Genomic DNA, 13,308 nt, shown 5'->3' with positions numbered 1-13,308 from the left:
CCTTTAAGTGATATGAATTCATAGACTATGAGCTTGAAATTTGACATAAAAAAACTGATCAAGAATATTCTACTGTGCCTAAAGGGCCCATATTCGTCTCCCCTCCTGAAATCACGTTAACTTTCATCTGTTTTCAGGGGTCACAGGGTATAACAGATTCAAACAGCAGGCCAGGTATTTCTGGTGTGCCTTTGAATAAATTACCTGACCTGTATTGCTTAAGTTAATGTCTGCTGTGTTAGTGAGTTTCTGGCTATGAAAGTTGTTTTGGATGCTAGATCCAGTCCAAGAGTAACATACTGAGGACAATTTATGTAACTTTCAGTCGTTTGAAGACAGATAGTTGACAATGCATTAAAAATGTGGAAACCGCTTTATGACATTACTTGGCATATAACAGTCTCTTCAGCTAGTGTGTGGCCATAGAAAACTCAAATGGGAGAGAAAAAACTCAAGATTTCTTCATTTATGTAGAATTGTGCAGCTTTTTGGCTGTACTGTAGGGTGTGATAAAGGTATATTTGTAAGGCAGTTTTGTTGAAGTATCTGGCACTTTTAAGAATTTTCATTAAACTTTTTGCTCCTAAATTTGTGTGCTAACTTTAAATTATTTCAAAGTTATCACACAAACTTTACATTTAAATTACGTACCATTTATCTGCGTATTTTCTCAGACAAGTCAATTTCATCAATTCAGTAAATGGTAAGAGCTAAAATCAGATGTTCAGACAGCTTTTAGATTACTGTTTACACCTGGTTGTACAAAGTGCTGCCACTCGTACTCACCATTACATATAGTACTCTTTATAAATTGGATTGAGGGCTGTTTGGCAGCATGCACTTTCTATAATAATGGGATAAATGCGTAATTTGTTGTATTGCATTTGCACAAGCCATGTTTTGGCAATATGTGACCATACTGTATATAAAGGCCTCACATGACCTTCAGATGTATATGGGGTACATACAATTAGACATATAGCAGTTTATCAAATAGTTGTTATTAATTCTATTCTGTTTAATACCTTACAGGAGGGCAATCATTCAAGATTTTTGCCAACATGGTGAGTGGGAAGGGGGTCAGATATTAGTTTATCATCCAGCATGCAAGAAATCACTGCCCTCCACTGGCTTCTGGTCGCAGCCAGGAGGATCCGCTTCAAAACCTTGACTCTCACCTTTTCTGATGCAAAAAAGACTGCCCCAACCTACCCCCAGGACCTCATCCAACCTTACGCACCCGCTCGACAACTTCACTCTGCTACATCCGGACGCCTCGCTCCTCCCACCATCAGCACGAAAGGCCCACGCTCCTCACAACGCCGCTTTTCCATTATCACCCCCCAATGGTGGAATGAACTCCCCACGCCTCTGAGAACTCCTTCACTCCAACCCTTTAGATGTGGGCTGAAGACACACCTCTTCAGACTCTACCTGGACTGACACCCTTGCCATTTTGACCTTGTAAATCTAGATTCTTGGCTTGTACTTGTAGCTCTATCTCTTACCTTGTATTTGTAGCACGCTTTTGCCTAGGCAGTATAGCGGCACTTTATTGTCCCAGTGACTGTATTCGATATATGTAACCTTAGATCAAATTAGTTGTTTCGCTATACCAGCCTTGTGCTCAGCTTCAAAACTAGCTGCATTGTATGACCTGTACACATCTTGCCCTTGTGCCCATTTGCCCGCTATATGCACTTTTGTGCGTCGCTTTGGATAAAAGCATCTGCTAAATGAATAAATGTAAATGTAAAGTAGTTAAGGATAAGATGCCTTAAAGCCCACATGTACCATATGAGTGGGCTCTAGAGCATCTGTAATCTGTCCAGTGGGATCACCAGAATTAACAAAATGACCTTGGCCAGTGAGTAACATCAGCAGGCCCCCTTCACACTCGCTAGCCATAAGAGTTGCCCCAATCCACCCTGTTCAGCCCCAGTGCCCTCCATTTAGCTTCTTTCAGCTGGACAGGACATGTTTGCTTCTTCCAACCATAGAGGCCTCAGAGGGCCAAAGTATAACACTGTGTGAATATCTGCCATTTTGGTTGCGTTCCAGTCTTTTCTGCTTCGCACTGTGGTGCTAAAATCTGCATGGTGCCGTGTCTCGAGATTTATCCTGTTTCAGACGCTCTCTGATTTTCCAAACGGTTTGCTGATATGGGCCTCCTGCACCAGGTGGAGGAATCTCTTCCTCTCTGATGTAGCGAATGTGTGCCTCACGTGGCTTTAAGTAAAGCATGACTTCATGTTCTCTCTGCTGTTCACACATATTTCACCAGACTTTTAAAGGGGCATAACAAGCTCTTTGTATCATGTTTACTGCGAATGTTTTTAAATTATTTTTACTAAAAAGAAATAAACACATACACATGACATCACACAAGATTAATATGATTAGTTATGTCCATATACACATGAAAAGCATTGCTATATAAAAAAATTGCCACATCTTTTGAACACTTCATCTTAATTTAGAACTGAATTCACTTCACTGTGGAATCTTTTGTCTCTTCACTGACGAAAGGACTTTTTTCCAGCAGGCCAATGGCACCTATAAAGAGCTCAGGAATTCTTTAACCTGGAAAAAAAGACAACAAATAAGAACGTCTTAGCCTGTCTCAACAAATTTTTACATTAAAGCATTAGTTTGTCAGCCCCACGGCTGGTATTCATTCTGTTCTGACAGGCTATTCAAGCATGGGGTTTCCATGAGCAGCAATTAAACAATAGCCAGTGATTTGAGAAAACTTGAGATCTGATGTCAGTGGTGAGTTGCTGAAATGCTATGGCATGTAATCTCTCCACCATAAATCAGGTAGTAAGTCCAAAATGGATGAGGCAAGCTGAAGCCAATAATCGTCTCACTGGCACTATTCCAAACTGACTCAATTGACAAGGTTGAAAAGAGACCAATCAGACAAGGTGTAATGGGAGTAAATAAAATCAAGGAACAAGAGTCTCTCTCCATAGAAAGGTGCTATTACAGCAGTTCTTTCTGCTGATAGATTCGGACTGATCTGAGATAGATTTGGACTGATCTCTGGGATGGCATGTGTGTTTTCATGTGATCCCTGCCCATTTACTCTCCACAGAAGTTTTTTTTATTTTTTTTCTCTTCCCTCACACAAAATCTTGTCTTATGTCTATGTGTGTGTGTGTGTGTGTGTGTGTCCTCATCCATCTTGTTAAAAAAAGTGCTGAAAGCACAGGCTGGGCTGGCCACAGTAAACAGATGCACTGGTATTTCATCCATGGTATAAACGCACATCAATGTCTTTCACTTCTGTCTAAGCCTTCTCAAAACAAGAGCTGCCCCTGTAATTATACAAGACAAAACATGGCGAGACAAACCACAATAACTGCATCAATAACTGCCACGAGAACGTGCAAAAGGTAAACTGGCAACACATGATCAAAGAGCCATAAGCCCTGTACAGACCTTTTCAATCATGTCTGCACATTTCACTTTGTCCCCTTTGAAATCTTCATTTACTTCCAGTGTTAAAATTGGCACATCATTCAAGTACTCAAACTCCATGCTGTGGAAGAGAGAACACACTGAAGTGAGTTAGACTGTAAATGATGAAATGTTAGTGATAAAACAGACCGAATCACACTGTAAATATGTTTTTTCCTTTGAGATGATTTTCTTATGACTACTAGAGTTCATAAGGGGGAAACTCTAGGGGAATCCCAAACCCACACTGCACTGGAAACAATGTGTACTTCCTACAGGAACCATCTATGAAACATGTGTGGAGGACATTACCATTTCTCCCAAGTGTTTTTTTCTTTCTGCATAATATTTTTCCTGTATTGTGGGATGGTTGTGGGATTAGGGCTGTATCGAATGCCATTTTTTGCCATTTGAATTTTAGCCAACCTTTTTCGAACGAAGCTTTGAATGTCTGTGATGTGACGTCATCGTTTTGGCCTGTTTCAGCATTTCGTGACTGAACAAATGAATGTAACAAAAAGTTCTGTCTACAAAAGTTCAACCAGCATTTGCTTTAGTGTACGGAATTATTCCTGTGCGATTTCATGACACACAATTCATTCCGTAAACTGCTGACTAACGGAATGTATTGGACCAAAGCCCTTTCATGCACATCATACCTTTGGTAATATAGCCTATGAACGTAATTAATTTTGTGCTTAAGCAAAACACTGATGTCTACGAAAGTTCAAGCAGCCTTTGCTTTCGCGGACGGAATGCCTTCTGTAACTGCAGAGTCATGGAATATATTGTGCTAAATCCCTTTCGTGCACATCATATTTTCAGTAATATAGCAAAACAGTTAAGTGGACAAAATGTACATTCGATGGCACGGAATGATGATAGTATAGTGCATTCTGCATTTCGTGCCACAAAAAATGCTGGCCTAGGACATCTATTACGTGGACAGAATTGCTTCTGTCCACAAAATGAAAAGCACAACGGTCAATTCAGTGCACGAAAGGAATTATCCGTTTTGTTTTCTGTGCACGAAAGTACGTGCTCTCTTCAATGTTTCGTGGACACAATGCTAATGCGTTTGTGTTTGTGGACAAAACGCGTTACGGTGTTACGTGGTTTTGTAATGAATTTACGCATTTCGTAGCACAGAAGGCATTCTGGTCGACAAAAAAATGTCTGTTACACTTGGCGCCCCACAGTTTATTGGCAAAATTAAGTAGGCCACTTTAACATCTAAATTTCTTGTATTACAGTAGCAATAACCTTCATTCCAACCATTCATTAAGTCTATATGCATGCAGAGGTTATTTGTTATTTGACATTGTCTCACCGCATGGTTTTGTGCTGGAGCCAGCTTTCGTGTTTCAAGTGGAGCTTCTCCAAATACTCCAGCGGGATGCCCTGCTCCTCCTCTCTCCCCCTCAGGTGCAGCCTCTCCAGGCACCTCTGCCACAGGGAAAGGAGGGGGCGTCACTAGGTGGAGTCAAGCAGCCAGCTGATAAGTGCATGCATTGATAAGGAGTGTGGTGGGAGTGAGTGAAGTGCTACCCAGAACCGTTTTTCCTTAAACTCTTATCTTCTGGTTTATTTATTTAGGCCCTTATGTCCAAGTGCCCAAGGGTACAAGAGCAGTGCCCCAGTGGGGAATCAAACCAGCAACCTTTTCGGTTAGGAGTCCTGCTCTTCACCACTACATTACACGGCCCATTGAGAGCAGGCACGCTGCAGAGGGAGAGAGGAAGGCTGATGTGGTCCAGACCTCAGGACGTGCTCGCAGGTAGATGATCCCGTCCAGCTCGATGTGCTTCCCGAACTGTCTGTGCAGCCACCCGTGCCAGTCCTGGTAAATCGCCCACTCCGTGTCATTCAGGCACTCGCTCTCATACAGGTTTGCTGCAAATATGTACCTGAGAAGAAGAGACACGAGAACCGTGTTTTACTGATGTTGTCAGCATGAATCAAAGATGCCCTCCTTTATCCCAAAGTCATCTGGTTTATGTTTATAGCTTGAAATATTTAATATAATCATTGTACACCACTTAATATTATAAATATATTTTGCTCGTAAGGAAAACAGTTTGTAAACTGTTTTTATCATAATAGGTTAGAGTTAAATCATACATTTAATCTGTTCATTAGACTGTTAATTTCACAGCTGAATTAAATGAAAACCCTGCTAGCCCGGAAAATATCCCACTTTAAGAGTAAGTGTAACTCATGGGCACTAGATTGCATATGAAGGTTAATGTTTAACAAAAGTGAACCATAAAAGAAGAAACAGTCTCAAAGAATCCACTTCCATTCTGGTGTCGCAAGTAAATGCAGACTGTAGATGCAATCTGCTCTGAATGAATGCTGTAAAAGTGTTTCCCGTATTGCCACATGCCCCCATTTCAAATATCAGGACACAAAAATGCAGGTGTGACACAGTTTTTCCTTTAAGTTTTCTTATCAGAGGCACCCGTTTATCAGGGCTGGAATGGCCTGGTAGAAACTGGTAATGCGAAAGTATTACTCACTGTTGTGATGCACTTCCTTATCTTTGAATCACGGCTTTGTGCTCTCACTTTAAACTCTTTTCTATTTTCCAGTCATTTGTATGAGCCTATAAGTGGACTGTTCTCTCTGCTGAATGGTAGTAGAAGTCTAGGCTGTTTCCCACCCTTTGCTTTAGGATGTATGCATATTGTATTATCAGGGTAATGGTTTCACTTCCTTCCACAAGGATGTCTTGCTCAGACAACAGGGCCAGACACTGCCCCCCTCTAAAGCACGAGCAATGCACTCCTCCGCATCTCCACATGAGCCTTAAAAGCAGGTGAAGGCAGTTGTCCTGAAATACTGGAGGTATGGATTTTTATTTTCAAATTTTAGTTGAAACCAAGTCTCACTTCCTTTGTGTTAGCCTCAGATCCCCAGAATGAACCATGGAGATGCTAGCGCTACTTCTGCTTGTTAGCACAGAGCTAGGCCCCAACTAAAAAAAGACACAGTAAGACACAAACCAGCTTAGTGTGTGAAGAATAAAGTGCATCTACAGCTTAGCAAAGTGAGGCGATCATGGGAACACGTAACAGCAGCGCAGTGTGTACTGTGCTGCACATGAATGAAGAACGTCTCTAAATAGATGCCTACCTAACTGAGTGATGCACAGCACACTAAATTTGACGCTTACAGTCAAGTAAGCCTTTCAGAGCAGGACAGTGGGTATCCTGCTTGTGCTGTGTGCCTGTGTTGCGGCGCTCCTCGTTTTCAGCATAGGCGTGCTGATGCATTCGGGATGCGCCTGCCGGTCGTACCTGTCGCTGTAGACGGATCTCTCGAAGAACTGCACGGGGTCCTCAGCCTCTCGCAGCTTCCCGTTGGTGGCCTTGATCTGGGCGCGTACTCGGCTCATGCAGGCGTAGCTCTGGAAGGTGTAGGCCCACCTCTCTGGCTTCTCGTACATCATCTGGAGGACGTTCCCACCGCTCTTCTGAGAAGTGGTCAGCTCCTTCAGAGAACATGTTTTATGGAGAGAGTTACACATCCTGAATACAGTGAAATAGCCTTGGCTTTGTTTGTAGGTGTAATAGTACAGGTCGATAAAAGATAGAAGGTAATAAATCTGTCTGATCAAACAAAGTCAAATAGGAAGTCTTTGTGTGTCACGGCATTGCTCATCCACCCATACATATAGCTGAATTGCACAAGTGTCTTTTCCTGGGTAGAAGTATGTGCAAATCATGCCAACTTTACAGCTCTTCTGTCGAGGACTTCACTGGGAGAAGTCCTCTTTCAGCCTTTACCGGGACATATTTGGCCCATTTGTAGAAACTAGACCTCTGATTCTCAGAGCTTCTTGGGCAAAGAGGTACTGAGGACATGAAGATGATCTAAAATCAGAGCACTTACAATGGGAAACACTGGTCTCTTAAGTGATCAAATCTGAAGTTGGTTCTTTAAAATCTCACTTTTCTCAAACAGTCTCCACCATCTGAAACACTTTACATCATTTGAAAGTTTGGTTTTGGTTTTCCAGCATTTTATGATTTATTTTAATAAGCAAAATAGCTTGTCAGATAGTTTGGATCTCAGATCAGGCTTTAGTTTTAGGCAAGACGAACACTGACGCGGACAGATGTACATTATCAATGTCCAGCCTGTGCTGGGTGGGCAGTAGACATATTGGTCTGTTGGGAGGAGGAGCAGGGAAATTAATGATCTTTACAGAGTGCAGATAGGCTGTTCTCAGATATATGCTGCTGAGAGCGCAGGTCCAGCCAAGCATGAGAGCCAGAGATCTGGGGATTTTTCCAGGACTAACTGGCCATTAAGTTGAGGCGCGAGGTCATCCTGGGCAGCTCTTGACCGGCCCGTGGTCCCCACGGCAATGTGACAGAGCTTTGGCTGAACGCTGCGCTGGGGGGGGATCATCGCGGCAGCTCGTTTGCAGCGGGACTGGAGCTGAGGCAGGTCATCCGAATTTCCTGAGGGTGCGCGCTGCGGTCCTGGCCTGACTCCTGTGGAGCTGCCATATGCGACGCACAGAGCGGAACCGGGAGACGCCGCTGAGGTTAAAGTGGCCGTAACAATGCCGTGCGGTTCAGGCGTGACCACGACAATGTGATCAGAGGGCAATTATATCTAGCACACTGAAGGTCTCCTTCTCGATAAGGCCAGTGGAAACAAAACTATAATGTTCCTTCTTTCCTGACTTCAGCTGATTACTGTCCTTTTAATCACACCCGACTCTAATCTTAGATGAACCAAAGTTGTCAGGATCATTGTTGAATGAGTCCGGTGTAATAGGGAACACTGTGTCCTGAACCGTGCCTTCTACAGGGTAATGCTCCTAATGCTACTGGACAATAAATGAGCCCTGCAAATTATCAGCTTTCCCCACCCAAGTGTAACAAACTGAAACTACCAGGATATCTAAGGACACAAATGTGCTAGTGTAAAGAGCCAACGGCTCTTTGTGATGGAAGTGATGGATTGACATCCTTTAGAAATCAGATACGCAGATGTTAACGTTTTTCGGTCAAGTATCAAGAGTGATAACATAGGGAAATTCACAGACTTGATATGAAGAAAATGCTCTTGATCCGGTGTTGTGTTTGGGATTGACTAGCCACTTCCTAAATACAAAATGTGTTTGTACAGTGTCACTCATAGACATTGTTCCCTGTTTTAGCATTCACAAATGCCTGTTTTGAAGTTGATCAAAGCACAGTGGTTTACTATTGTTACATTCTTTGCTTTTTTAGAGCTTTCAAATGGTCATACCAATGTGCCACATTTCTCAGCTTCTTCCAGCTGAGGGAAAAGGAAGAATCACACTTACTAGAGAAAAACAAAAACAAGAGCGATTTCGCAACAGGAATCCAGCCATCCAAAACAATCAAGTAGAGCATTGATTCAGTGCCTCTGGGCGTCCATTCACTGCTATATTGCGGGACAAAAGTAAGCTCATGATGCCCCCTTGTGGTAAAGGTATGAAAGGTGAAAAAACTGCATTCATTTCAGCAAAACAGGCATGTTTCACCAGCTTACAATGATTAACACCAAGCACAGCTATCCAGCAACTGACGATAACCTGAACACCAAGGAAGGCTATACAAAGATTCACTCTCCCTTCTCTAATTAACAGTAATACTTTAACAATTTGCATTTTATGATGTCACACCCTGATGAAATGCAATGTTGGCCTTGTTGTTTTCAGCATACACTCAGGGTGCCACAGAAATTCAGCTGTGACATGGCTGAGCAATTTCACACCATGGCTTGAGCAGGGATGCAAGTCCATGTTTCCTCCTGCTCGGCAGCCGTGGCTCATAAATCTACAGAATTCTCAAGATTTCAGTTTGTTTGAGTATTGATCCATCTGCAGATATGTACGTAGATACGTTTTAGAATTAATCTAACAGATTACATCCATTTCAAAACCTCTGACAATCACTTTCCCTTGGCGTTAAACAAGATGTGAGATTATTTAGTAGCGTAGTGCCTACTGGCTATCTGGCAGAAAAGAGCTGAAAAAGTTAGGACCACAGAATGGTTGTCAAGGTGCTTTGGCATTTACCTGCAGAGAGCTCTTTGGAAACACACAAAAGGCCCACCGTGGCATGGCATTCTCAGGGAGACCTTCACACACATGCCGTCACCTGTGATTGAGTGGCTCTCTTCTAAATGTCTGTCCTTTTCAGATTTGCCCTTATAAAAGCTTTCATGGGAAAGCAACATTAAGGGAAAAGCACAAAATTACCCAGTGCGGAGTGGAGTCTACCACCGGCTGGCAGTGGGGGGGGGGCATTCCCAGTGTGGGCGTGCCGCTGTCCCATAAAGGAAAACATTCTTTCTTCAAATAGAACGACACAGCCTGCGCATGCACTGGCCCAGAATGCAGCCATGTGGTCACATACAGACACCTCCCACAGAAGACTGGAGATCAGATTACAGAATCATACGTGACTGATTTCAATGACCCACTCTAAATGGCCTATTCTTCCTGATGCATAGAATATACATATATGTTCGCTTTTCTGTTTCCAATAACCATTTCATTTCCCCCCTTCACATCTACTGGTCCTCGTTTTACTTTTAGCATAAACCATTCAGGCAAAAGTAACACTGTAATATTTCAACCTTGCAATGTCAAATAGCATTTCATTCAATTTCATTTAATGTGATATTTTATTTTCACTGCTGCAATACGGTATACAAGTAGCGAGTCCTACTCATGGCAGCAGTCCTAGTAGAATGATACTGCCTATCTAACAATGGCATAAAATTCAAAAATAATCAAGCTGATCATACCGTTGCCAAAAACACACCCTGCAATGTAAAACCAGTGCTGACACAACCAGTAGCTCACACCAGAGCCTCCTACATGAGGGAGAATTAATGTGCTTGATATGCTTATGGTGTGTAACTGGGATAGGGTGAGTTCAGGTTCAATGCGCAGCTGTTGTGTTAACTGCCATTTGCTGGGCTATGTCTTGTCTGATAGGCTAGGACCTTGCAGCTGCTGTTCCAATATTATCCAACAGATATCAGCTACATTCTTTACACCAGTGGTTCTCCAACTGGGCCTAAACCAAAGACGGTCTTTTGTATATGTCAAGAATAGCACACAGGTCTCCACAGGTCTGAACTTGAAACCCGCATCTGATGACATGCACATTTTAATACCCAAACCGAACCCGGCTGGAAGATGAGTACTCTCTTTTATGAGACCCTCCCCAAAACCCAAACTGACCCTTGCGGGAAGGGGGATTCTCAAGTCAATGCTGATAATTACCAAACCAACTTCGGGTAATAATGATTCAATAAAATTATCTTACCAAAACCTGTCATTTTTGGTAAAAAAAAGAAGAGTGCACTCAGTGAACAAAGGTTCATACCGTACAGACCGTATTTAAAAATGAATAAATTCACAAGTATGCAACTTTCAGCATCTTAACAAATGAACACACCACAGTCCTAATTGTGAATCCAGAACAGATTGTGAATAAAGCCTGTATAAGTAAACAAATAAAAACGCTAAAATTCAGATCACAAGTTAAAAAAACGAACAGTCCTCTTCGGGAAAACGGAGGCCATCCGGTAGCCTTAAAAACTTCAGTTCGCGCTGTGTATATACCATTAATTTAAAATGAGATTATAGCCCAGACTGAAGATAGCAGTGCATTATAAACCTGACATCCAAACACGCTGAGCCCGACCCATAAACGAATGCCATAACGCGATTATAGGCCTGAACCGGACCGAACCAGACATGTTTCTCCGGGTTTTCTCGGTTCGGGACGGGGTGCAGAGCTGTGTTGTATGGCGGTAAGGTAAATTCTAATAACTTTTACCAGTTAGGGGAAGAAAACGCAACGGTCTCGGTCATTTGATCTTATATTGTAAATGTAAATATTTCTTATAATCTGTATTGGTTATAATCTGTGAACATCCATTTTATAATTATCATGAGACAAAGACTATCCCATGAGTAAAGGTATAAATTTGCAACAGCGAGAACAGAACATTAAAGTTCGTCAAAGCTCACTAAGATCATTCAGAAAGGCATTGTGATATCAATAGCAACTGTAAAGAGGAATTTCGGTTTTACGGATTTGTCTCTGGATTACGGTTTATACAGACAGCCATTGCTCTGTGCATCCAGGTCAGCACTACAGCAGTCAACAGCGTGTTTTCTTCTGAGGCAGGGTCGTTTCACCAGTAAATGAAAACCAGAGGAAAAGAGCTTGGTTTGATTCATCGTGCCTGTAAATTTTACCCTTGCAAGGCTGCCGGCTTGGTCTGTTATTGGAGCATCCTGATAGATTCTATATCTTGGGTTTATTTAAATACGTTTTTTCCAGGAAACTTAAAATACGCGCTCCACAGATACAGACTTCATAACTCTGTATGACTGATTTCCAACATGATCCTCTGTGAATCTACTTCCAGTCCCTGGGAAAGGTTCAAACAACATAAGTTTCTCTCCTGGGTGTTGAAGGTGACTTGTGCGGCGGAGCTGCGTCTTACTCTGCCTGAGTGTGGCCATATGCGTGAAGATGGCAAACTCTCACACTACAAAAGTATTCACGATGCTCACACATCACATTACATTAACTCCGTTAAATGATGGGACAATGGCCAAAGGAGACAGTGAAAAGGTACCTCAAATTCACCGTGTTGAGTCTGCACATTGCACCATCTGGCAATGGGCTCCGGAACCACCTCCCAGTCCTTATTCTGCTCCTCCAGAATACGCACGAACGTGGATTTGCCTGCCGCTAACCAAACAAAACAAACAATAAGTAACGCAAACCTTTGTTATTACTATAACTAAAATGTCCATATTGTGACACAGTGGTAATCTTAGATGTCTTATAAATTGCTGTTCTTAATGTTGACCATCATAAAATGACGTGCATTTAACACAAATTAACAAAGCAATGGCCAGCTCATGTATACTGCATTTTTTTCTCGCTTGTAAGAGGCAATGCCTACTTTGCCAGCGTTAACTAATTTGTTTATGACAAAGCAGCTCTCGCAAATTTAAACATTTGGCGCCATCGACTGTCGATACCCGCCACATCCAGGAAACACTAACTAGCTACCCAGCTAAGACACATACGGTATGAGCTGCTGTAGTGAGTTTGAAAGCATTTTACACAAGACCGCTACCTAATGGGCTACAGCATAACATTTACTTTATCATTTATCGTACAAAACAAAAACGTATGCCGAAGTAATGAGGAAGTAAGAAGTAACGCCATAATAAGCCACTCAGTATAAACACTTATGGAAACAATGGGCTAAAGGTTACAGTGGCTAATACGGCTAGGAGTGAAATTATCCAGGCTAGCTAAGTGGTAACTGCCATGCGGGTATCTTACGGTAGTCTATTTAACTTACCGATATTTCCCTCGATAGAAATGCGCTTTATTCGCTTTTCGAAGCTGTCGTCCAGAGGACTGGAGCAGGGTCTTTTTGGAGTTGGCGACATGATCCCGAATGATAACTGTGCGCGGTTGCCGCAGAACTGAAGCTGCTCTACCGGGAAACAGCAGCGAGGAAGTTCGAAAAGTGGCGCCAGCGTCTGTCAGAAGGCCTCCGCGTCACGAGGCCCCGCCTCGCGCGGGCACTCGCGTGCTGAAATGGACACAGAACACCGAGGCATTCTTTGATGACCCTGTCAGATGGGTTTCGGGAGGTACAAGAGCGCAACTCGTAACCTTTTGCTCCCTTTCCATGTCGTTCTTCCTACTTGTGCCAAAAGAGCGCACTTAACTGTAGGAGAAATAAATTCTGTCAGAGGGAAACCAAAGTGACGGTTTTTTTTTTAAAGTTTTTTTTTTTCTTTTTTTT

The 13,308-nt window shown here is 42.6% G+C and overlaps 1 protein-coding gene across 1 annotated transcript; it reads right to left on the bottom strand.

Moving 5' to 3' along the window:
• Window positions 1-2,520: 2,520 nt before the first annotated feature.
• Window positions 2,521-12,964, bottom strand: dck (deoxycytidine kinase). Its single transcript, XM_036529652.1, has 7 exons — window positions 12,856-12,964; window positions 12,115-12,230; window positions 6,762-6,955; window positions 5,222-5,369; window positions 4,793-4,908; window positions 3,445-3,544; window positions 2,521-2,583 (listed from the first exon to the last, which is right to left on the bottom strand). Exons 1-7 carry the CDS (start codon window positions 12,944-12,946, stop codon window positions 2,557-2,559), a joined length of 792 nt encoding a protein of 263 aa, XP_036385545.1. The 5' UTR covers window positions 12,947-12,964; the 3' UTR covers window positions 2,521-2,556.
• Between the last annotated feature and the right edge of the window lie 344 nt (window positions 12,965-13,308).

The sequence above is a fragment of the Megalops cyprinoides genome, chromosome 5, assembly GCF_013368585.1.
Source record: "Megalops cyprinoides isolate fMegCyp1 chromosome 5, fMegCyp1.pri, whole genome shotgun sequence".
In the NCBI taxonomy this organism is placed as follows: Eukaryota; Metazoa; Chordata; class Actinopteri; order Elopiformes; family Megalopidae; genus Megalops; species Megalops cyprinoides.
The sequence above is the reverse complement of the archived record's forward strand: the minus strand, read 5'-3'. Positions and strand labels throughout refer to the sequence as shown.